Source organism: Girardinichthys multiradiatus, chromosome 2, assembly GCF_021462225.1.
Source record: "Girardinichthys multiradiatus isolate DD_20200921_A chromosome 2, DD_fGirMul_XY1, whole genome shotgun sequence".
Classification (NCBI taxonomy): Eukaryota; Metazoa; Chordata; class Actinopteri; order Cyprinodontiformes; family Goodeidae; genus Girardinichthys; species Girardinichthys multiradiatus.
The window spans coordinates 7,725,409-7,752,432 of NC_061795.1; the positions used below are offsets into that span (position 1 = coordinate 7,725,409).

A 27,024-nucleotide genomic window follows, 5' to 3' on the forward strand; every position below is an offset into this window, starting at 1 on the left:
TTACATGATATGTAGGCTGGAAATATTTTACTCTGTGTGTAATGAATCTATACAGTATATGATTTTCATTTTCTGAAATGAGTGAAAAATTATTGAACTTTTTCTGAGTTTTCCAGGCTTTAGAGATGTACCTTTACATGTTTAATTGAGTCATTTTTTTGACCGTTTATATTGATCTCAACGCATATCTTTCTGCCTTCAGTATCAGTAACTTCCTTTAAAACTTGACATGAATGTTATTTAGCATTCATATCACAAAAAGTAAACATAGTGTACATATAGGAGAGATAAGAGCAGTCCTGTTTTGTCTGACTTTTCTGACCCAACAATAAAGAAATGCCATGGTAACATGGCTGAGTACATTTAAATGATCTTCTTTAAACACCCGACCATAACGGTCAAGACGGAGCTTACGTCATTATCAACAAGGGGAACATAAACATAAAGGCCTCCAACAACTAAGCCAACTAACTAAGAACTTCTATCTGGTTTTTCCAAGTTCAAAGAGAAATCTTTTCTAGGTGGTGGAATGTCAATTTGCTTATCAAACTACAGATCGCTACACCCCCATATATTATGCAGCCCCACCAAATGCTGAAGGATTACCGCTACTAGTCCTATATTTTGTACCAACCCTTTAGTCTCATCTGTTGGTTAATGAACGTGAATGCCTCCAAAGCCTGCTCAAACCTTCTGTAGTAAAGTGAAATATTGCCAGGAAGATGAGTCTGAATCAAATGTTCTGGATGTGTAGTACTGAATCATGTAATATTACATCAGACCAATAAAATAACGTTTTTAATATAGAAATGTGGATTTATTGACAAGTATGTTTAATACCTGCTTAAAGGTTATTATTCTAGTCTGACAAACAAATCTCATCAGAATGCAGATTCTAATTTATTGAGTATGTTTATAGCCAACCAGGAATCTGGTTGCAGACTGTGGACGTCAGTGTGTGTGCACACTATAAGACACTTTATATTTAGAAATCATCCCTTTAGCCATATCTAACCTATGTATTAAATATTGTCCTGACTAATCATCATATGACTTTATAGAAAATGCAAACCTGAGAGTAAACTTGAAAATGATGCTTCTGATCTGAATTGTTGAGGACATGGGCTAATCAGCAAATCTTTTAGGCCATCTTATGAATATGGAGCAGGATCCTCACTTGCTGACATTTACAGTACCAGCAGGACTGTGTTGGCTGTGAGCCAGCACCACAGAGAATGACTATAAAGTACAAGAGTAGGATTGGCCCCTGAACGCAGCACTCTCTGTCACAGGAGGCATTTCACATTTAAGACAGGTAGAGTGAGAGCATTCAGGGCTACTGGGACAGAATCATGCTCCCTTCTGGCATAAAAAATCCCCCTTTGAAATTCAGCAGGAGTATACAAGGAAATGTATATTCTGTCTTCCTCATCAGTGGGGATTCCAAATCTTTTGACCTCAACTTAAGAGCTACAGTATTTTGCCACATTAATATGCTAACAGTGCTAATGTTAATGTTATCACAACCACTTAAACCGGCAGATTTGGTAATGTTCATCAGTCAGATGCACTGAACAAATGCAGCATTGCTTTAATCCTAAACACATGCACAACTTTTATGTGCAAAACTGAAGTGCAGAATTCTTCATTCAGCTGTACAAATTTAAAAGGCATCAAAACTTAAATTAAGCAGAAAGGACTCTCAGCTGTCACCACAGTCTGCTATAGGTAACATTAATGTTTCTCATTCAGTTACAGTGACGATGAAGAAAAAAAAATGGACCACACCAAAGATTTATATCAGCATTCTAACAGCCATAATCTACACTGCACCTAATTACTCACCTGAGCAAGAATTCAGCTCCAGTTTCCAAAACAACCAGCCTCTCAGTGGTGTCCATGACTTCAGTCCAAATCACCAGGATGGCGGTTAGACCCTCCTCCTTCTGGCAACTTCAGTCACTTACTCATAGAGATCAGCGTTATGAAAAAAACCAACCTGCATGTAAAGCGTTAACCAATTAAAACCTATTTTATGCATTAGGCGGGTAAATAGGAATCAGAAAGACCTTATAATTATCTTATTCTCATCATAAATAGATTCATATCAAAGTGTAGCCATTACTAAAGAACCTAGCATTAGTTGACATCGTTATAAATATCCTAGTTGATTTATTGTGTTTCATTTTCCATTTAGCAAAGAAACTTGGAAATATTAGCTCTGGCTAGACAGCCTCCCCACTTAAGGGACCAGTCATTCTTAGCTATTTTAGGAATGACTTAACTTTATGTTATGTTATATTGCCATTTGTGGGCCTTTAAGCTGCTAAAATAATGACCTGAAACAAAACAAATACATGTATGCAAATGTAACTGTATGTAAATACAGAACAATGAATAGGGAGAGTAATTGTTCTAAATAAACAATAAAAACGTTCAGTACGTTGTTGGATTGAAACATTTTATTTTTCTATAATGGGCTCGCATACAGCTTTGATAATTCTTTTTTTTAAACAAGGGGGTCTTCAACTTTTCTTATTCTCATTAGAATTTCCATAATCCACATAGGATCAAAATCATACATACATGCCCATATACAGGTCCTTCTCAAAATATTAGCATATTGTGATAAAGTTCATTATTTTCCATAATGTCATAATGAAAATTTAACATTCATATATTTTAGATTCATTGCACACTAACTGAAATATTTCAGGTCTTTTATTGTCTTAATACGGATGATTTTGGCATACAGCTCATGAAAACCCAAAATTCATATCTCACAAAATTAGCATATTTCATCCGACCAATAAAAGAAAAGTGTTTTTAATACATAAAACGTCAACCTTCAAATAATCATGTACAGTTATGCACTCAATACTTGGTCGGGAATCCTTTGGCAGAAATGACTGCTTCAATGCGGTGTGGCATGGAGGCAATCAGCCTGTGGCACTGCTGAGGTCTTATGGAGGCCCAGGATGCTTCGATAGCAGCCTTTAGCTCATCCAGAGTGTTGGGTCTTGAGTCTCTCAACGTTCTTTTCCCAATATCCCACAGATTCTCTATAGGGTTCAGGTCAGGAGAGTTGGCAGGCCAATTGAGCACAGTGATACCATGGTCAGTAAACCATTTACCAGTGGTTTTGGCACTGTGAGCAGGTGCCAGGTCGTGCTGAAAAATGAAATCTTCATCTCCATGAAGCTTTTCAGCAAATGGAAGCATGAAGTGCTCCAAAATCTCCTGATAGCTAGCTGCATTGACCCTGCCCTTGATAAAACACAGAGGACCAACACCAGCAGCTGACACAGCACCCCAGACCATCACTGACTGTGGGTACTTGACACTGGACTTCTGGCATTTTGGCATTTCCTTCTCCCCAGTCTTCCTCCAGACTCTGGCACCTTGATTTCCGAATGACATGCAGAATTTGCTTTCATCCGAAAAAAGTACTTTGGACCACTGAGCAACAGTCCAGTGCTGCTTCTCTGTAGCCCAGGTCAGGCGCTTCTGCCGCTGTTTCTGGTTCAAAAGTGGCTTGACCTGGGGAATGCGGCACCTGTAGCCCATTTCCTGCACACGCCTGTGCACGGTGGCTCTGGATGTTTCTACTCCAGACTCAGTCCACTGCTTCCGCAGGTCCCCCAAGGTCTGGAATCGGCCCTTCTCCACAATCTTCCTCAGGGTCCGGTCACCTCTTCTCGTTGTGCAGCATTTTCTGCCACACTTTTTCCTTCCCACAGACTTCCAACTGAGGTGCCTCGATACAGCACTCTGGGAACAGCCTATTCGTTCAGAAATTTCTTTCTGTGTCTTAGCCTCTTGCTTGAGTGTGTCAATAGTGGCCTTCTGGACAGCAGTCAGGTCGGCAGTCTTACCCATGATTGGGGTTTTGAGTGATGAACCAGGCTGGGAGTTTTAAAGGCCTCAGGAATCTTTTGCAGGTGTTTAGAGTTAACTTGTTGATTCAGATGATTAGCTCGTTTAGAGACCCTTTTAATGATATGCTAATTTTGTGAGATAGGAATTTTGGGTTTTCATGAGCTGTATGCCACAATCATCCGTATTAAGACAATAAAAGACCTGAAATATTTCAGTTAGTGTGCAATGAATCTAAAATATATGAATGTTAAATTTTCATCATGACATTATGGAAAATAATGAACTTTATCACAATATGCTAATATTTTGAGAAGGACCTGTACATACATGCCTCAATATCTGGTTACACATGCCTTAGCAAGTTGCATAGGCTGTTTGGCATAATTCTGGCAACATATTTTGTCACTATTCTTGGAAGGTAATTTCCTGCTTTATGTAGTTTTGTTCATTGTTTGGAATCATTGTCCTGCTGGAACACCTAATTGTGTCCACGGTTAAAACTATATTTAATCATGCTAAAAATTCTATTTTTTTTATCATAAATACAAACCCATTTAATAAATTAAAATATTATTGAAATGTTTATTAATTTCAGTATCTTCATTAGTAAGTGAAACACACTACACAGATTTGTTGAACACAGATCGTTGTTTTCAAGTCTGTGTGAATGCTTGTTAATTATGATTTTCTGCTTCCAGCTAATGAAAACACAAAATTTAAGATTAGAATATTACATCAGGTCAATGAAATAATTTGTAATACAGAAATGTGGGATTAATGAAGAGCATATTTAATACCTACTTAATTAATCAATCAACGTTTATTTAGATACTTTTTAACAATCCAAATGGGGGTCAAAGTGCATTACATGATGGGAGTCTTAAAGCAAGAAGAAGAAAGTGAAAAAGAGGTACTAAAATACATAGTAAATGATTAAAAGATTAAAAAACATGTACAACTTTTTTTTAGAAAATACATAAAAAATATAAAGATGTAAAGGATATTATTTGATTGGACACATCCTCATAAGTGACATATGAACATCACACCTAAAAAATGCCTAAATGTCAAATGCCCGACTAAATAGCTGTTTTTAGCTGTAATCTAAAACTAGCTCAGTGATGGATCACAGCTCTGTTGGCAATGAGATCCAGAGAATAGGAGTAAATACAGTCGACAAAAATTCACCCCATATTTTATATTCTGAAGAGTCACATTCTCAGATGAGCACAAAGCTCTGACATTGTTAAAAGCTCAGACAGGTAAAAGTTATTATTTTCAGTTGCTCTGTTCTGGCTCCTTAATGCTGCAAAGATGAAATTAAATAAACATTTCCGTAAATTATTTTTAAAATGCATTTTTCACTGTTTCTAAATAGCTCACTGTCTCCACAGGAAAACAAAACTTTAAAGTGGAGTGTTGAAACAATTTTAAGGAATTGAAGCTGATATTACAGATCAGTACATGTACAGGGGTTGGACAATGAAACTGAAACACCTGTCATTTTAGTGTGGGAGGTTTCCTGGCTAAATTGGACCAACCTGGCAGCCAGTCTTCATTGATTGCACATTGCACCAGTAAGAGCAGAGTGTGAAGGTTCAATTAGCAGGGTAAGAGCACAGTTTTGCTCAAAATATTGAAATGCACACAACATTATGGGTGACATACCAGAGTTCAAAAGAGGACAAATTGTTGGTGCACGTCTTGCTGGCGCATCTGTGACCAAGACAGCAAGTCTTTGTGATGTATCAAGAGCCACGGTATCCAGGGTAATGTCAGCATACCACCAAGAAGGATGAACCACATCCAACAGGAGAAACTGTGGACGCAAGAAGAAGCTGTCTGAAAGGGATGTTCGGGTGTTAACCCGGATTGTATCCAAAAAACATAAAACCACGGCTGCCCAAATCACGGCAGAATTAAATGTGCACCTCAACTCTCCTGTTTCCACCAGAACTGTCCGTCGGGAGCTCCACAGGGTCAATATACAAGGGCGTGCTGCTATAGCCAAACCTTTGGTCACTCATGCCAATGCCAAACGTCGGTTTCAATGGTGCAAGGAGCACAAATCTTGGGCTGTGGACAATGTGAAACATGTATTGTTCTCTGATGAGTCCACCTTTACTGTTTTCCCCACATCCTGGAGAGTTACGGTGTGGAGAAGCCCCAAAGAAGCGTACCACCCAGACTGTTGCATGCCCAGAGTTAAGCATGAGGGTGGATCAGTGATGGTTTGGGCTGCCATATCATGGCATTCCCTTGGCCCAATACTTGTGCTAGATGGGCGTGTCACTGCCAAGGACTACCGAACCATTCTTGACAACCATGTGCACCCAGTGGTTCGAACATTGTATCCTGAAGGCGGTGCCGTGTATCAGGATGACAATGCACCAATACACACAGCAAGACTGGTGAAAGATTGGTTTGATGAACATGAAAGTGAAGTTGAACATCTCCCATGGCCTGTACAGTCACCAGATCTAAATATTATTGAGCCACTTTGGGGTGTTTTGGAGGAGCGAGTCAGGAAATGTTTTCCTCCACCAGTATCACGTAGTGACCTGGCCACTATCCTGCAAGAAGAATGGCTTAAAATCCATTGTGCATCACTTGCATATGTCATTCCCAAGACGAATCGACGCTGTATTGGCCGCAAAAGGAGGCCCTACACCATACTAATAAATTATTGTGGTCTAAAATCAGGTGTTTCAGTTTCATTGTCCAACCCCTGTACATCAGGTGGGATGATGAGGTAGAACAGTAATAAACAAATATTCTTTCAGAACCACAGATGAACCATTATTGTTTTAACAAAATTAAACCATGAAACCATCATTTATAAAACATTACTAATATCTGAAGGATTTAATCCTTGTTTTTTTGTTTTCAAAAATCTATTAAATATTCCACAAATTACCCATCTAGTTTTACAAATCTTTAAGTAGTGTGGAATATTCCAGTCCAGGTTTCACTTGACCATATGTTGCAGTTTTCATGCTAGTCTAATAAAAAAATAAATCTCATACTGTGTTTTAAATAATCTCTGTTCAGTATAGAATTTTCCAGTTCATGTTGAAGTTTTGTTGGTTTCTTTTTTCGTATTTTGTCATTTCATTTCTGGCATACCATGCCTACATGTGCCATGGCAGCTTTGCTCTACAAAAAGGATATCTGGAGATGGTTTCCTAATTGCTTGATTTACTTTTTTAAATTAGGGTTGCCTCTGGCATCAGGGTAGCCAGGTTCCATTAATAAAACATGAATCTGTGTTCATATGACCTTGAACCTTTTGAAATGTGCGTATAGAGCAGATGTGTGTGGTAATTTGTCAGCTGGAATTTCGAAGATGTTACAATGGGAGGAGGAGAAGAAACTTTGCCGCGCTTGGCACCCAACAGTGGCAATGCACGTTTGGCTTTGGCAAACAGAGGCTGCAGAAGCCCCTGGCAAACAGACATCAAGCACGCCCACAGAGTATGGCCAACACGGAGGCAGGTCAGCAACAAAGCACAAGAGCCTCAGCTACCAGACTAGAAGGGCACAGGCAGAGATGCAGGGCACCAAAGCCCGCCGCAACATCCCCCAGTGTAGGTCAATCCCACAACCCAGTTGTCCTGGTGACCCACCACCCACACAAGGTTGGAAAACACCCCCTGGCTCTCCCAACCCGCCAGGGAAGCCCCAGTTGCTGCCATATAAAGATGTTCAAACTGGTGAAAGCTTCTTCAGTACTTTATAAATGACTTCTGTCAGCCAGCCCAACAAGCCAAGCAGTCTTCATTCATAAACTTTGTCTATTCCTTTTATGTCTGTATACCTCAGACTTCCAGTACAAGAGTACTGTTGTCTGCAAAACTACTCAGATGACTCTGCAGTCATCAGTTGTATCAGAGATGGAAAAGCAGCTGAGTACAGAGAGACCACTTTGTGGCGTTGGGTGGGAACAATAATCTCATCATCAATGTGAACAGTAGCAAGGATGATATTTGGATATGTGGGAATATGCCAAACAACAACAAGTTAGTTAGTAAAAGGTTATATAGCATCTTTGAAGTTATAAAAGTCCCAAAGGGCTTCACAATAGATGATACAACAAGCCGAAAGCCAGCGATACATTAAAATACAGGAAAAGCCTTTCCTGCCCTTATCCTATGGGGTAGCATCATCAGTGACTTAAAAAAGCTGAACAAGCTTTTAAGTAGGCTGTTCTGTTCTGTTATGGAGCCTCTGGAGATGATTGTGAAAATAATGATTTGTTTGTTTAAAGGAAGAAAACAATGGACAACCCTCATCCTTTTTATAACACAGTAACTAAACAGCAGATTTCTTCAGTCAGAGATTTCCTTAGATCTCCTGCAACACAGACCACAAAAACAGATATTTATACCCCTCATTTTTTAACCATTGATAATGACCTCATGAAGAAACATAGATAATGATTGTTACTACATCTGCAGTAACATTTTTGTTGAAGTGAATTAAATAAATTTCTGACAACTCTTTGCATGACAGACTTTCCTTTGACAAACAATTTTTGACATTTTCATATAACAAGATTTTATGAAAGACGAGCTTGTTACACTTCTATGATTGAAATCTAAATAAACTGAGGGAATTTCAGGGTACAAAGAGGAAGAGAATATACCTATCATCGGCAACTGCTAATCGCATCCCTCAATTGCAGGCCATTACAGGTATTCATTACAATATGATGTAAGAAAGATGTAATACTGTAATACCCTTTACCAATCAAAACAATTCCAAGTTGGAATATTTGCCACTAAACAACCCTCTGGGATTACAAACAGTGAAAAACTTTACTGTGGCATGAAAAATCCATATTTATTTAATCTCCTGGAGGAACTGGAAACTGCAAGCTTTATGCCAAAGACAAAATGAACCTTTCAAACTATTATCAGTGTCATGTCAGAATGGCAGACTGTGTGTTAATTTACAACAGCAGCATTAGTGCAAACACTACACAGAAATCTCAGAGCACCAAGTTCTGTCTTCAAGATCAAGTCTTTCGCAGGAATATTTCCAGAAAACTACTTTGTCCAAAAGCTTTCCTTATGTGAGTGAAAAACAAATCTGAATAATGCGGAGAACAAAACAAATCCAACCTGATCCAACTGAATTTGCAGTATTGTCATCCCATTTGACACAATTCAAATGGGATGGCAAGAAATGGTGTGAGGGAAGGGCTGAAGAGTAAACAACGATGTACAAACAATGGAAACAACAACTCTTCGCATGAACCGACAACACACATGTACAACACAAAGGTAAACTTTGCACTATCCATTTTGTAATATTGGTTGAATTTGTAATTAGGGGTTGAAAAAATTGATGCCTACTTGTGCCAGGGAAGTTTTGATCTATAAAAATGGTATTTCAAAATTATATCTTAATTGTGTGTTTGACAGCAAACAACATAGGTCACATTGATGGAATATGAACCTGTTTTTGCAGGCATTGTAAGGAAGCTGGTCATCCCTGGAACAAATTTATGTTAATTTGTTTAATCTTAAATTATGACTGGATCATACATTTTAGTTGGTAATATTCAAAAAATTTATTTTATAGATGCCATTTGAATCTTCAAAAACAATAAGGGGTATGAAAACTGTCCCATTAAATATGTCCTTTAAATTATGTATTCTTTTGCTGTTCCATCTTAAGTCCTTTTAATTTGCAGGATGTCTGAGTTGTTCCTAATGGGCGACTGTGTGTGCATGGAAGAATCGAAGACCTATTTGTTTTAGAATTCCAACCAGGCTAGAGGTTATATAAAAATATAAAGGTTTGGAAGTTCCAATCCCCCTAAACTTTTAGCCTTTTGCAAAGTTTTTAAATGCATGCATGGAGGTTTAGATGTCCATACAAATTTTGATACGATAAAATCTAAGCTTTTAAACTAAGCCTAGGCTGGTTTAACTGGGATCATAGAGAAGATGTAGTTTATTATAAGGAGGACCATCATTTTATTGCAGACACTCTTCCCATGAGTGAGAAGGGGAGAGTTCTCACAGTGTGAGGTCATCTTCTATTAATTTGAGTAGTGGGATATATTTTAATTGTGTCAGCTCATTCAGCCCGTTAAAAATATTAATGCCAAGGTCCCTGATGTTTTCAATCTGTAAAGGAATGGTTGGACAGAGATGAATATTGGAGGAGATAGGAAGGGCCTTTGATTTGTTCCAATGGAGAGTCGTCTGAAATTGGAAAAAACAAAACAAAAACAAAAACACATAAATCAGGGTTATTGTCTCTATAAGAGAAGGGCTTGCATTTGTAATAAAGAGCACCACATCATCAGCAGCATATAAACAAATTTATATTATATTATATATATTAGCTGTTTGAATTCCGTAAAAATTTCTGCTCTGACAAATTGCATCTACAAGTGAATTATAACGAACAGTGGACCGCCCTGTCAGGTGCCTCTTTCAAGATTAAAGCTTTGAGAATTCAAGGCATTTGTTTTCATGCAGATGTTGGGTGAGATAAATAATATTCTGATCCATAACAGGAAATTATGTCTGAGTCCATATTTATGCACATAGAAATTTCCAATGAACTTTGTCAAAAGCCATTTCTGCATCTACTGGAAAGATGACACAATATTTATTTTGGATCTTGTAATAGCCTATTAGACTGATGAGACTTCTTGTATTATTTATAGTATACCTATTTTTAATAAACAGTCTGGTCAGGATTATACGAGGGGTTAACTGTTCAAGTCTTGTGGCCAATGCCTTGCAGAAGATTTTAGGATCTGCATTCATTACTGATCCTAGGTGGTAGCTTGATAGCAATGTGGGATCTTTATCTTTATGGAGGAAGTTTCCTGAATTTCTGTGGCCATCCTTTGGAATATGGCCAGAACCCTTTGTAGAATTTTGCAGAGAACCTGTCAGGTCCTGAATTTTTGCCACTGTGCATATTTTTGTTTATTTTTTATCATAGAGTTTGATTGTTGCTAAAAGGTAACAACATACCATTTTCTGTTTATTTAATTTGGGAAGGATTAACTTCATTCTGAAATTTATGTGACAATTGGAGGAATCGATATTTTTGAGTTCATATTTTTAGAAATCTTTAATGTGCATTGATTTACTATTACTGTCAGTGATTGCTGAAATTGTTACATTTTCTTTATTCTGTTTTAATTGATATACCAGGTGCCTGCTAGATTTATTACTATGATTGATGTTCCTCAAGTGCAATATCTGTTATTTGAAATTGAGTTCTTGTTTCCAGTGTTCAGTTTAAACCTTATTTCAGTTTTCTTGTTTAATTTAACAGAATGGGATGTGGCAAAGGTTATTCTAAATATTTTTTTCTGTTCTAGTTGTAATTCAGTTGTTTTTTTCTTTTTATTTCCTGTACTGTGCATAAGAAACTATTTTTGCCTTGCATGACAACTTTTACTGCCTCACAAAGAACACAAGAAAAGATATTGGGCTAACCATTTTGAAAAAATGTATCCACTCACACTCAAAGAATCTGTGAAAATCTTCATTCAAGTTTTACACTAGTTCCATACAGAAGTACAAACAGAAAATCGGAAGGTATTCTAGAAACGCTGGCTGGATCATTGAAGACATAAACTAGGCAATCTCTACAAAGATAGCGTATTTATGTTAGTTCATACGTACAACCTGCAGGAGAAAGGAGATGCTTAGAATTCCCAATTTGCTATTTATAAAAATCTGCACCTTTACTATTGGACACCAAACAGGTTTTTCTAATTTGGATTAACAAATAGCAACACATGTTGGAAATGTGAAAAAGATATGGCCACATTTCTTTATCTTTTGTGGAAATGCCACCTGGTCAGCCCATTCTGGGAGAAGGTTTTAAAATACTTAAATACCTTTTTCACCAAACCAGTTCCAGTACTTAAATGGTGCTAGAGCTTACAAAGCACCAGTTCTTTGTGTTTACACTCACCCTATCTGAGACAAAACCCTGGCTCTAGCGCTAAAACAGGTGCCATCCAAGTACCAAATTGTTCCTGGCGAGAGAGAGGCAGGATCATGGGGAATAGCAGCTAATTGAAATGTTGTGAATTTTGATCATTCAAACTTTGATTGGTCTCACAGACTGGAGATGAGCCCGGTTATGATCTGAGACCCTTGAAAAAGCAGAAGAGAAAGCTGTAATGAATTATAATTGGTTTCATTTTGTAATTGAACTATGTAACACTGTTAATTCAATTCAAATTCAATTTAAAAAAATACTTTATTAATCCCAAAGGGAAATTAAATGTTGTTATAGCTCATTATGAAGGTTTCCTCAAAGAGCCGTTATAGATGCTGATGGCTGTGGGCAGGAAGGATCTCCTGTAGCGTCTCTTACAGCAGATCTGAAGAAGCCTCTGACTGAAGACACTCTGTTGTTGTTGGACAGTTTCATGAAGAGGATGCTTTTGTGAAGAATCCGTCTTTCCACAATGATCTCCAGAAGTTCCAGAGGAGTCCCCAGAACAGAGCCAGCCTTTTTTATCAGCTTGTTGAGCTTTTTTAAGTCCCTGGCTCTGATGCTGCTTCCCCAGCAGATGATGGCAGAAGAGATCACACTTTCCACAACAGACTTATAGAAGATATGCAGCATCTTGCTGCAAACACCAAAGGACCTAAGCTTCCTCAAGAAGTACAGTCTGCTGTGTCCCTTCTTGTAGATGGCTTCACAGTTGCATCTCCACTCTAGTCTGTTGTCCAGGTGAACACCAAGGTATTTATACTCCTCCACCACCTCCACTTCTTCGCCCATGATAGATATAGTTTTTGACTTATTCCTGTTTCTCTTAAAATCTACCATCATCTCCTTTGTTTTAGTCACGTTCAAAATGAGATGATTGTTTCCACACCATGCCACAAAGCGGTCCACCACCTTCCTGTACTCAGCTTCTTGTCCATATCTGATCCACCCCACAACTGCAGAATCATCCGAATATTTCTGCAGATGACAGGAGTCTGTCTTGTACTGGAAGTCTGAGGTGTACAGAGTGAAAAGGAATGGTGAGAGTACAGTCCCCTGTGGTGCTCCTGTGCTGCTGACTACCTGGTGAGACTCACAACCCTTCAGTCTCACAAACTGTGGTCTGTTTGTCAGGTAGTCTTTGATCGAGGAGATTGTTGAGGCCTCCACCTGAGTCTTCTGGAGTTTCTGACAAAGCAAATCAGGTTGGATTGTATTAAATATACTGAAGAAATCAAAGAAAGTGATCCTCACAGTGCTACTGGCTTTGTCCAGATGACAGTGGGTTTGTTGAAGCAGGTGTATCATGGCATCTTCAACTCCAACTCCACAGTGATAAGCAAACTGAAGGGGGTCCTTATGGTTTACTGTTTGCTTACTCAGGTGGGCCAACAGGAGTCTCTCTAGGACCTTCATGATGTGAAATGTGAGGGCAATAGGTCTATAGTCATTGAGGACTGATGGGTGAGTTTTCTTTGGTACCGGAACAAGACAGGAGGTCTTCCACAACACTGGAACCTTCATCTGGGCCAGGCTAAGGTTGAAGAGGTGCTGCAGAATCCCACAGAGCTGCTCTGCACAGGCCTTCAGGACTCTAGGGCTGACATGATCTGGACCTGCAGCCTTATTCCTATTCAGTCTCTCCAGTTGTCTCTTCACCTGACTTGTTGAGACACACAGGTGGAACGGGGAAGCAAAGGAAGTATCAGCATCTTCTGATATGGTTGAAGGCAAACATGTAGAAGCAGAAGGGTCTAGGGCTGAGGTGGAAGATAAAAAATGTGAAGTGTTACTGGACAGCTGTGGGACATAACTAGTTACTCCCCCACCCTAACGGACACTTGGGGGCACTTAGGGGCATTAATATTTCATTCACAGACAGTATGTTCATTCTGAAATATGGAAATGAACAAGCAAAAAGAGACCTAGACGTCATGACAAGATGATGATACCCTGTCCTGATGCAGCACAACACTGTGAAATGCACACCCTTGATCCCAATACATACACACTATTCAGAGTAGAACGCAACAGAAGCAACAAACATACTTCAAAGAAGTGACAGGACATGACGTTCCAAAAGTCTGATTTATTTCCTAATGTTTACATTTGCGTAACAATGGGGTTTTTTGGGGGGTTTTTTTCCAACAAGATAGCATACATGACAAGCTAGAAAAGTGTGAGAGCAGCTTCAGTGTTTCTGATTCTTACTGCCTTCATAATTAATTGCGACCTGAATGGTTTACAGATGGAGAGAAAGGTAAGGATGTGCAGCGTTAAGGTGATTGTGTGGAATGATTAATTCTAACTGAAGTGGATTGTTTGCCAAAATAGTTCAAGGGTAGACATAAGTCTAAACAGCATTTTCTTCTGATGTATGAATGTTAGAGCTGACATCCCACTATTTATCTGTGTTCTCCACAGATGTACATCCAGACGGCAACACTGACCATCTCCCTCAGCCTCAGCGCATCCGTCTCTCTGGGCATGCTCTACATGCCCAAGGTGTATATTATCATCTTCCACCCTGAGCAGAATGTTCCCAAACGCAAGCACAGTTTCAAGGCCATCGTAACAGCTGCCACTATGACCACCAAGCTGTCGCAGCTGGCAGCTGAGCGCCCCAATGGGGAAGTGAAGACAGAGTTGTGTGAGGGCGTGGAACCTAGTGGTAAGTCATTGGAAAATCACTAGGGTGTGCTTTTCATAATAGATTTGGCATTTTATTTTACTCATACATATTTCCAGTGTGCAATATTCAAAGTAATGGATTTGATGGAAAAAGGAAAGGTGAGATAGGGTGGGTGTTACAGTTTTTGATCTGTGTTGTTAGATGTCTCATCATTCCACACACTAGTCTTTTAAGACTATAGGTGTAAAATGTACAAAAACAAAAAGTAAAAAGGGAACCCACCTGTAGTTCTATCAACATCAGAACCTGACTATAGAACATTCTGGAAAGCTGGATTCTAAAAGTAAATTTAAGGTTTTAGTCTTAAGTTGGGGTGTGTCTAGAAAAGATAGTTGTTTAACATTGTTAGGAGATGGGTTTGATGTGTCAAAAAGTTCTACAGTGCTGAGATTTTGATATGTTACAGTGAGAATGGTAAAGCCAGAAATGATTTATATTTGCTCCAGTAAGATCTGGGTCTGCCCTGGATTCTTAGAAGTACGACATACTCCAAAACCCTCCACAGTGAAGTGCTGATGCTCATTTCTGCCACTTTGTTTCAGAATGTTGTCCTCTTTGGCCAAAATCTATAAACATACCCTGTACTACCAAAAGCACTAAGTCACTCACACACAAATGAACTATAATGACATCACATTTAATTTTCTCCAACTGGAAGTCACTTTTCTATGTCTTTAAAGACCTTGTCTTGAGCACTGTTGCTCTGTCATGTTGGAAAAGAAAGAATCCCAAAGGTGTTCCACAGAGTTTAGCAGATTAAATTGTCCATGGTGTCTTGGTATGCTAAAGCATGAAGAGTTCCTTTTACTGAAACTAATGGGCTGAGCCCAACTTATGAAAAACAGCCCCACATCATAATCCTTCCTCCTCCATATTTTACACTTGACACAAAGCTGTCAGGCATTTGTTGTTGTCCTGGCCACTGCCAAACCCAGTGTCATTCATTGGATTGCCAGACAGAGATGTAATATTCATCACTCCTGAGAACACGTCTCGACTGCTCTAGAGTTTCAGTGGGGTTGTGTTTTACACCACTGCATCCACGATGCAGTGGTGTAAAATTGATGTAAGGCTTGGATGCAGTGCATCAGCCATGGAAAACCATTCCATAAAGCTTTGATTTTGAGCTAATCTCTAGACCATATGATATTTAGAGGGCTGTAGCTGTTGACTCTGCAGAGTTGGTCCCCTTCATGGCTGAGTTGTAGTCATTCTCAACCTCTTCCACTAACAGCTGACAGTGGAATATTTAGTGGTGAGGAAATTTTATCACTGAACTTCTTGCTGAGGTAGCATTTTTTCATGGTACAAGGCTGAAATTCCCTGAGATCCTAAGTGCAACCCATTTTTTCCCCGGTCATGGAATTGATTGGAACACCTGAAAACAATGATTTGGGGTGACATTTGCTAATACCTCATAAGGGAGGAAATGTAAATGGAGCTGTAAATCCACAAGCAGTTAGGGAGAAGAAAAAGAGAGATTCACAAATTTATGTAAAGGTTTACTGAACAAAGGCACCATGAGCACGAAGGCCGTCATCTGTAATGAGTACTTGACAGGTAGTTGGCGGGTTTATTTAGACGTCACCTGAGACTAGATCTGACAAAGCTGAACTGTTTACAGCTCAGAGTTGCACTTCAAAGCTACTTCTGAGTCTGTCAGCAGAAAAGCAGGAGACGCTGGGATGTTTACTCTGTGATGTGCTGACTGAACTGATCTGCTTTATTTAACAAGCAAACTTTCTCACGTCACTTGGACTTTATCTGTCTTACTCAAGGTTCTTTCATCCTGCAGTGTTTGATGAACATGGGTGACATATTTAATTTTTCTTTGGTAGAAATATTCACTGTACCTAGGAGACATTCCCCTCAGTTAACAACTGCATAAAAAACTTAACATGAGGAATAAAACAGTCCAGAATTTCAGTGCTTTCAAATTATTTGCTCTATAATAGGAATATAGACAGAAAGAGATGCACTGATCAACGTTTTGTGGCCAATTTCCGATCACGGATGTGCTATAGCTTTGACCTGCTGTGGACAAGTTTAGCCACTTCTGATATTCCTTCAAGAACCATAAATAACAGAATATTATTTTTGTGTTATTTGGAGTTCTTGAAACTTTTTAAATGAGGCATTTAAAGAAAAAAAATTGTTTTGGAAATAGCCCAAATGTACAGAACTGTTTCACTCTGTATCATCGAAAATCTACAAATACTGTAAACGCCTCCTGGTTATGGCACAGAGGAATTTATATGCAAAAAAATACGACTAAAAACAAACACAGCATATCTCATTATTCTTGTACAATAGAGATTTCTAGTTTTTTTGCACACCTCAAATTATAAAAGAGGACCCTATGACAAAATATGCATTATTTTATTAGAAGACCTTTTTAAAATAGAAAACTTCAAAATTTAAGCAGAAAAAAGCTTTTATTTAGTGATTTTCTTTAGATTATTAAATGATTCATTCATTGATTGTAGCTGTAGAGGAGCTTTAAGCAGTATGTACAATTTGCAATCATTTTCTGTAGTAGGACCGGGGGGGGCATGACACTGTGTGAAAGAGAGCAGTCAGTGTTACGTAGCTCTGCAGTTAAACAAGATTTCACTCATATTTTAAAAGATTAGAGTTGGGGGACATTGTTATATGAAGAGAGGACAAGAACAGAGCTCCCCCGAACCTAATAGCATTTTGGATATTTTAGAGATAGCTAAACTCAGTAGAAGAGATAAAATCAAGAAATTATTGTCTTTGCAAGATATTTGGGCAACAGCACCTGGCTCTGTGTCACAATTCTTGAAACTCGCAGCCTGAGGCAAGGAGCCAGAGCATGGACAAGATGGCAGAAAGCAACAGCATTAACAACCAGCAACAAAAATATGTGAGGAGATATCTGCAAAACATTTTGCTAACATAGATGCTAAACTTGATCAGATTGTTAAATGAGTCACTTTTCTACGTTAGACAGTCAGAGATTTACGAAAAAGAATGGTTGAAGCCGAGCATAGAATTTCCAACACAGAGGGTTTTACTACCCAGTTATCAGCAAGGCTAGAGCAGGTGGAAGCCCAGCTTGGGGAAGCCATTACTTGGTTAAAAGATCAGGAGAACTGGTCCCGACGCAACAACATAAAGAGTATTAATCTACCAGAGAGAACTAAAGGATATAATGCCAAAAACTTCAACACATGGCTCACAGAAACCTTAAATTTGAAAATGACGAATGACTGGATCAAAGTGGATAGTTGCCATCTAAGCCCAGCTAAACCTCAATTTGATGCTGTTACACCGAGAGTGATCTATATTTGTCTCAGTAACTACTCGGATAAACATCTCCAGAGTTGCTTGCAATTTGGGAGGATCTCGATGTCTGGGTGTCATATACAGTCTTCTGAGAATTTCTCACCAGCGCTGAAGAAAAATCGGCAGAGCTACGCGGAAGGAAGGGAGACTTTGCGGTCATCTTCGGGTCTCTTACGGAATGATGTTTCCAGCATTGTTACTGATCAACCATAAGGACGAAACACTTGTGTTCAAGTCCCTGGCAGGGCCACAAAGGTACTTGAAATAAATGCAGGAGGACATGTAAAGACCCTACAGGTAGTTCTGCCTCGTTAAAACACATTGAGACTGTTTAGCTATTACTCTAGTGGTGCATTAGAAGGTTGTTTTCTCTGTTAGGATGTTACATATTACAGAAAGGTTTGGGGAGCTCTGTTTTTTTCCTCCTCCTGTGATTCTTAAAACTAACCTTTTTTAGAAAGTTAGAAAGTGGAGAGTTGGAGGTATCACATGAGCCCTACAGAGGAGCTAAAGTTAAACTAGGAATAGGTCATTTTAGTTTTTTCCTTTTATCTTTTCGTGTTTTGTTGTATTTTGTGCCTTAACACCAGTCTGGAAATGTTTGAGCTGTCTCAGATGAAAAGGGTCAAATGTATGACAAAAATCAAGTAGATGTCTTGTGTAAATCCTATTCAATTTTACAGTCAATGTGAAGAAAAAATTAGCAAAAAATATTAAGCGTCTTGCAGGAAACACAACTGAGGTTATGTTGGCCAAAATGTTGGATGATATTAATCTGCTGGATGTCTGGAGGACACTAAACCCCTCAGACATAAATTTCAAATTTTACTCTGATACACATAACTAATGTCCTCAAACTGACTAATTCCTCCTTGCACCTTACCTTGTGCAGGTAAACATATGCAACATAGGGTCTATCAATATAAGTGACCATCCCCCGGTCAATTTAAATATTAACATGAGTGAAACTACTTCTAAGATTTTGTGGGAGATTTTGTGGGAGGCTGTTAATGCCTATATTTGAGAATTCACTGTTTCCAATATGTCGCACACAAAGAAAGAGCTTTTGATGAAAGAGAATTGTCAGGAACACAATCTTAAGATGGTAGAGTCCACTCACAAATCTAACCCCACTAAGGCAAATGTAATTAAAACACAATGAGTTTGGGTTGTGTTGAATTAAATTGTTAATGAGAAAGCTTCTAGGTCATTGTTTGATCAGAAACAGCGTTTTGATAATATGGCAACAGGCCCAGTAAATACTTAACCAGAAGGAAACTAACAACGCATCATTCTTGCCAGGACTCTGGCATGAAAAAAAGGCTGGACCAGCTGGGCAAATTCTTGAAGGGAGTCCTGTGAATTTTTTTTTTTCAAAAGGATACTCTGCATCAGTCTAATTTCATTTTTATTTTTGGTACTTTCAAATCAGACACTTCATACCAAAAAAACAATACATCCTCCAAACTTGAAATTTTTATAATGTATTCTCACACAGGCTAAACCCCAAATGCAAAAACCTTACCTCAAATCTCACCTTTTCCACAGAACATATTAAAAACCAAAGGCAGAATGATTTTGGGGAAGAGATGGGAAACAAGGAGTGGACTTAACTAATAGAAAATACACTTTAAATTGTAAGATGTAACTCAAAGAAAGAGACCCAATTTAAAATTCTACCCAGACTCTATTTCACACCATTATTGACAGACAAACTGGGTTTGAGTTAAACCTTTTGTGGGACATGTAATTGTGAAACTGGTGCATATGTACATATGCTTTGGAAATGTGTCAAAGGGCAAAAGTATTGAACAAGTGTAAAAAAAAAATGAGATAATTACACTGATGGGATATGATGTAAAACTTTCCAGTGTGTTCTTGCAGTTACAGCGGATGGTGCGAGAGACAAACACAATGTTAAGCTGACTGAATTTCTGTTATACATAGCAATAAAGACTTTTTTTTTTTTAAACGCTGGATTCCTAAAGACTGTCCTACAGTAGAGGATTGGTACTTGGAAGTTATAAGGATATTCCCCTTGGAAAAAGTAACTTATACTCTCCACAACAATATAGAGGGGATTCTGGGCATTTGGCAGCCTGTACTTGGCAAGATAAACTCTATTCTTCCATCCCCATAAACGACCAATATAATTTTGTGTCAGACCATATGATGTTTTGTTTTTGTTTAGGTTTGTTGATGTTCTATTAAATTTTTAGAAAATGCTAACATTCTATGTTCACCTATGAATAAATAAAAAAACTCAAAAAAAGATTACAGAGTTGACATTTTCAACAGTTTTTAACATCTTATATTGGTGTTTAGTCTGTATATCACAGTTAGCTGAGTCTCTGTGTGTAGTTCCTGTAGAGTAAGGTACCTCTTATATTATTGGTAATATTTCCATATGACTGCCAACATGTAATCTAAGTTTAAACATGGTTTTTGTCAGCTAATGTGAATGTCTTGAGTTCTGGTCTATAAAACATTGTTGATGCAGTGATCAGCTCACTGTTATCCTCTTTCTTAACAAGCCACCTCAGTCAGCCTGTAGATCAGTGCAATTTATTTTCTGATCCAACGTCACATCCGTGCATGCCCTGCACTAATGTGCTCTCATCTTTGCTTCCTTTAGTGCTGCCTACAAAAACCAGCTATGTCAGCTACACCAACCATGCCATGTGAGGAAACACCTGAAACAATGGTGTCCCTGAACATTTACCCTGCAGACTTCTGTCAGACTCGGAGATCATTTCTCTGTACAGTCAGATGGATCAGCGAGCTGTAGTATAAACTGCAGAGCTGTGTTGTTTTTCATCTTACAGAAGGCACGGAGCTGTCATCACTGCTGCACAACATAAGATGATCACAGCAAAATAAATAAAAATAATAATAATAATAGGAAACAAAACAATTTAAGAAATTGTGTGGACCAACCATATTTGTTGTTGTATGTAAAAACAAAAAAACACAAAAAACTTGGTTGTGGTTGTGAAAACCTCTGAATCTAATGAAGTCTTATGTTGTTTGTTACCTGACCCATAGACTGAGATGAGTGGCTAACTAAGTGTTCACTTTGGTTGTGAAAGGTCTATAAATGCTACTGTGTAATTGAAGCATGCCATTTTATACAAATGATCTATTTCTAATAAAGGAATGTTTCACACATCTGTCTTTTTTTTTTTTTTTTGCTTAAGATGACACAGAAATATAAAAGCAATGGCATATGTGTATGTTTGGGGAACATGTGTCTTGGTTTGCTTTCTTCTTAAAGTCTCTCTTTTATTCACCAATCCAATAAGCTTTTCAAGGGTCTGTGCATTTTTAGTAATCCGATTTTTCAATTTGAAATCAATAAAAACCAAATACAAATGTTGATTATTTGATTGTAGCTTTAAAATTCTAAAAATATATTTGAAATACAAGCTGTTTTCAGTTATTTTTTTCTTGGTCAAAATCTTTTTACTTTTTATTTAAAACAGCAAAAACCTGTGTGAATGAGTGTGTGCATGGTTCCTTATAGTCCTCTGCTTTTCACATATATCTAATACATATATTGACATGGTCAAAATTGTTCCCACAATGTAAAATTAAATGCTTTACAGGCGAGTCATTAGTTGTTATAAACATAATCTATATCAGTGTTCATCAGTGAATTAGTTCAACTGAACACAATCATGAGTGCAACTCACATGAGAAAGATGCTTTTTTTAAAGTGAAGAACAAGAAGATAATGCAGATCATTTTAACCCCATTTAATAGCGCTCTGCTACGGGGTGAACAATGGATTTAGGAGAATCCTAAATGGACATAATGACATGGGGTATTTTTTTCCATATGATGTAACAGGCAGAGAAGGGCTAGGGTTTTGATTCAATTATTTGCTCAAAGAAATATTTAGTCTTCATAAACACCGCAAGACTTTAAAGACCCAAGAAAGTACAACTGTCATGTTGGGTTTTTAAGAAGACCAAACTGCAGACAGGGGCTCGGGATATGATGGAAACAGGATATAATGAAGGAACTGATGAACTTCCAAACCATAAAGAATACACATAGAAACCATGGTGACAGGAACAGTAGAATCCTGCAGTGAGAGAAAGAAACCAAGGAGCTTAAAAACTGTAGAGATGTGATGAACTGAGATCAGGCAATTGACATCACAAACATGGAATAACTAGGAGAAGAATCAACACTTTGAACAATGTTAATAATAAAGTAATAAAGTAATTCCAGAAATAACTCACAATATAAGACCCAAAATATAATACTCAGACAAAAGTAAATGACAAAGTCCATTGGATCATATCAAGTTCAAAGTGAAGTTCAGCTTTGGTGATCAAAAGTCAGATTTAGGTGTGATGAGAATAAAATAAAACTGTTACAGAAAAAAACACAACAGTAAACAAAAGTCATAAAAGCTTCAGGAAAGAAAATAAATCGCATACCTGTCAGCACTGGATCTGACCTTTAAGATTATTTAAATGTTAGCAGGAAAGTCAGCAAAGTATGTGCCTCATTATGGAGTTAAAAAAAATGACAATCAATATGATCAATATATGCTGTGCAACAGGAGAGGTCAGATCAATATGAGCAGCTGGAGAAAACTCCATGTGCATGTAATGAATATTTGCACAAGTGTTGGCAGAAAAAAAGACCAGAAACAGTTGAGGCTGAGTAATGAAGCCTTGATATTTTCTGCTTTTATTTCCTCCTTGCCTCCCTGATCTCTTGGATGTGCTGAAAACTGATCAAATTACTCTTTATGTCCTCGCTAAAGAAAACACTGCAGATGAATTAGCTCTGCTGAACTTCCATATGCAGAAAAGAGCTGTTCAATAAGAGCTGTTCCATCAGACAATTTAAATTAGGACCAGTGCCCTGTTGTATGTTACTACTTTTGAGAAGAGAAAGATACAGAGTTTGAAGGATTAATTTGAATGTGTTTGATGTAAGGTTATGTTAAGCTGGGCTGCACCGTGCATGTGTGGGTTCTCTCCAGGTACTCTGGCTTCCTCCCACACTCCAAAAATATGACTTTTAACTGCTCTCTCTAAATACCCCTTGGGTGCAAATGGGTGTGTGCATGGTTGTTTGTCCCTGTGTTGGCCTGCGATGGACTGGCCAACTGTCCAGAGAGTACCCTGCCTCTCGTCCGTAGACTGCTGGAGATAGGCACCAGCTCTCGCGCCAAAATAGGGGGGGCCAGGGGGCATTTCAGTGCGCCGAAGACAGAGTTTGAAGTTGTTTTGCGAGCAGAAGTTTTATCTTTGTGGTCCGGACGGACCCAGTGAGGCAAAGACAACACTCTGCTTCACCTTTAGCCTTAAAAGGTTAGAAATAGAACGGGGTTCCACTGCATAATAAAACCCAAGATTCAATGAGAGTAGGCACACCCTAAGGTCTAGGCTTCACTGGGTCCTAAAGGCTGAAGAAAAAAAAATTTACTTGGGAACCGTTTATCCATTCTCAACATCATTTATACTCAGTGAGACCGGGGTGAGTCCCACTCAGCAGGTAGCAGGAGAAATAAAGATAGTGGTCAAAAAACATAAACAGAGACTGTTAAGAACAACTTTAGAAGGAACAGGAGGAATGAAGGTTCTGGGCTAAAGCCCTAAGACCTCATAAACAGCACTTAAGTTAAGTATGCACCAACATTACCCTGTGACAAAACTGAGTACGTGTGCCTGAATTCAAGGCCCCAAGTTCATGATGGGCACATACACTGCAATTAATCCTAACCATTAAACAGTGTAGTTGATTCAGTGTATTATTTAAATTGGTTAAGAGTTTTTCTATCTAAGGAAACCCAGCAGATTGCATCGACTCAGGGATTTCAATTCAATTCAAACATACTTTGCTCAAATTAAATGTTGTTGTAGCTCATATGATGAAGGTTTCTTCAAAGAGCCGTTGTAGATGCTGATGGCTGTAGGCAGGAAGGATCTCCTGTAGCGGTGTGTCTTACAGCAGATCTGAAGAAGCCTCTTACTGAAGACAAGAGCTAAAACAGCTAATCAATTTAATCGATTAAAATTGATTATTAAACTAGTTGTCAACTAATGTAGTCATCGATTGGTTGTTTTGTAATCACGTTTTACCATATGCAGTCTATTTTTTAACACGATCTGTTACATTTGAGGCCAATGTGTGGCAGGAATGAGCCACCGAACGCTGTGATCTACCGTTAGAGCAGTAGAAGAAGAAATCAGCTAATAGTTGGCCTTGTTTTGCATGACATTCCATTCGCCTGAATTTACACACATTTGCACTGAACGAGATGGCGGAGCACAAACAGTTACGGAAGAAAAGGGGGGACAAACGAGAAAACAGAAGAAAAAACAACACGAACCAAGACATCGAAAGTATGGGAGCACTTCACCCTAGATGCAGTACAAAGACAAGTGACCTGCAAGATATGCAAAAACAGTCTGGCATGGCACGGAAGCACGACTTCTCTACATGAAAATCTGAGACAAAAGCATGTTGGAGTTGAAGCAGGAGAGAAAGAGCCAGCACGGTAAAAAAAAACTAAAACATATACCTAATAAGAAACTAAACACGCTAAATACTGTTAATTAATTTAATTAATATTAATTCAGTTTTTGCAGATGTGGGCGCTGCTTTGTTAATGACAGTAACATGTACTTATTTTGGTCTTTTTGTGTTTCTTAAGCAGAAAAAAACAAGCAACAATGAATGAATACATGTGGAACAAGACCCTGACCCCCCAGCAATGTATACCACTTACAAACTCTTTTCTAAACATGCTAGTAAATTACATGAGACCACTATACATGGTGGAAGGAGCAGGCTTCCAACTCATGTTAAAACAATTTAACCCAGGTTACACCATCCCATCTAGAACACATTTTGCTAAGTTGTTAGAAAAGAAATACCAAGCCACATTGGATGAGGTAAAAGCTACTCTCTAAGCCATATATGGCAAAATTGCCCTTACAGCAGATATCTGGACAAGTGTAGCCACTGAGGCATACCTGGGCATCACATGCCACTATTTTGGAGGTGAGTGGCAAATGGAATCGATCTGCGTTTCTACACTGCCGCTGGAGGACAGACATATGGCACAAAACATTGTATTGTGGATACAAGAAACACTAGAAAAATCTGAAATTGATCCACACAAAGTCTCTGCAATTGTACATGATAATGGCTCAAAAAATTGTGGCTGCTGGGAAAATACTGGAGGAGCGATATGGCTGGGCCTCCATTAGATGCACGTTGCAGCTAGTTCTCATCCCAGCTCTTAAGCATCAAGTCATTGCCAAAGCAGTTGGCGCTGCAAAATGCCTAATAGAACATTTTAAAAAAAGTGAACTTGCATCCACCAAACTGAAACATAAACAAGAACAAATGGGCACCCCTGAACACACACTTATCCAAGACGTAAGTACTAGATGGAACAGCACATATCACAAGATCAGTCATCTGCTGGAACAACGGTGGTCTGTTATGCTGTCGGATTCACATGTGACAAAAACCTCCAAACAGTACTACCAGACCAATGGAGTTTGTTAGAGGAGCTTTCGACAGCCCTGAAACCTTTTGTTGTTGCCACTGAATACATGAGCGGTGAGAAATACATCACAATTTCCTCATTGCCACCTTTAATAAAAGGGTTAGTTAAGTCAGTTCAAAGTATGGCTTTTGAAACAGGTGGTGCACAAGCCTTCCAACACACGGCTAAAGAGCAACTCGAACAGTGGAGGGATGCAATCACTTTCTCTGACACCTCACACAACACCATCATAATTAGTTCTTCCCTAGATCCACGCTTCAGAAAACTAAAGTTGTTGTCTACTGAGGACAGCTTTAAAGTGCAAGTAAAGAGTAAAGAGTAAAGGTGAGGATGAAAGCAGTTGAAGCAGTAGAGTAGAGCCCCCCGTTACCCAGCATGACACAACTGACTGTCTTCCTGCTTGTTGGGAGAAACCTGCCGCCTCGTTACTTGACTATCTTATAGACTATGACACCAGCAGTAAAGAGGAGGGCAGCGATACCGAGGAACCTGCTGTGAAAATAAGGAAGGAAATACTTACTTACTTTGGAGAGAAGCCCATCCCCAAATAAGAAAATCCTCTACAGTGGTGGAAGACAAATGAGCTTAGATTTCCCTCTTTGTCAAAGTTAGCTAAATCATATCTCTGTATCCCAAGCACTTCAACTCCACCTGAGCACCTGTTTTCGGAAGCAGGCAACATATGCTCTAAAAAAGGGCAAGCCTAAGGCCTGAGCATGTTGACATGTTGACATTTTTGCACTGCAATGCAAAATTCTTAAATAAGTGTTACCTTGCAGTATGTTTTCAACAGGCAGATTGTATTTCTATGCCAGTTCATGCATGGCCTGTTCTATTGCACATTTATTGTTTTAATGATGTTGATGTTGATATTTGCACTACTATATGTAAAGAGTGGAAAGTGGGAGTGTGTTTGTTAGAGCTCCTCTAACAAACTCCATCGGTCTGGTTTCAAATTTCACTTTCAGTGTGCACTTCACTTTTGAGACAAGGTAGAGACAGCAGTTTATATTATTTTTGTAAAAATACTGCCCAACTAAGAACATTCAGAATAAAATGTGATTTTCATTTCATGGCCATTTATTTAAATTTATATGTACAGCATAATAAGGGGTGAGATAATTTTGTTATTTGCTGTACACTCATTTGTATGGTATTCTATCCCATTTTTGTATTTTATGCCTAAAAATGAACATATTTTACACTGTTGAGCTCATTTGTTTCTTCCTAAACTGAGTTAAATAAATTGCAGTGAACTGCACAATTCTCTTGTTTTCCTTTTTCGTAATGAAAATTTGTTCTTAATAACTTATTTAGGGAAATAAAGGCTAACAAAAATAATAAAAACTGATTAATCGTAAAAATAATCGACAGTTTAGTCGATTATTAAAATAATCGTTAGTTGCAGCCCTACTGAAGACACTGTTGCTGTACAACTGTCTGATGAAGAGGATGCTCAGGGTTCTCCATAATGTTCTTCATTTTATGAAGAATCCTTTTTTGCACAATGATCTCCAGCTAGTTCAGCTTTTTTAATTCCTCGGCTCTGATGCTGCTACCCCAGCAGATGATGACAGAAGAGATCACACTCTCCACAACAGACTTATAGACGATA

At 38.5% G+C, this 27,024-nt stretch overlaps 1 protein-coding gene and 1 long non-coding RNA gene across 5 annotated transcripts in view; both read left to right on the plus strand.

The window, feature by feature from the left end:
* The window catches only part of grm8b (glutamate receptor, metabotropic 8b), a 348,353-nt gene extending 327,319 nt beyond the window's left edge, over positions 1-21,034 (plus strand). For all 4 annotated transcript variants that reach the window (XM_047348689.1, XM_047348680.1, XM_047348696.1 and 1 more), the window contains 2 exons: positions 14,290-14,536; positions 20,502-21,034. In XM_047348689.1, coding sequence (XP_047204645.1) covers positions 14,290-14,536; positions 20,502-20,551 — 297 coding nt within the window. In that variant the 3' untranslated portion in view covers positions 20,552-21,034. The remainder of the gene's footprint in view (positions 1-14,289; positions 14,537-20,501) is intronic.
* A 3,009-nt stretch (positions 21,035-24,043) lies between these two features.
* Positions 24,044-26,670, plus strand: LOC124857467. Its single transcript, XR_007035604.1, has 2 exons — positions 24,044-24,389; positions 24,549-26,670. It is a non-coding gene; the product is annotated as an uncharacterized LOC124857467 (long non-coding RNA).
* Positions 26,671-27,024: the final 354 nt, after the last annotated feature.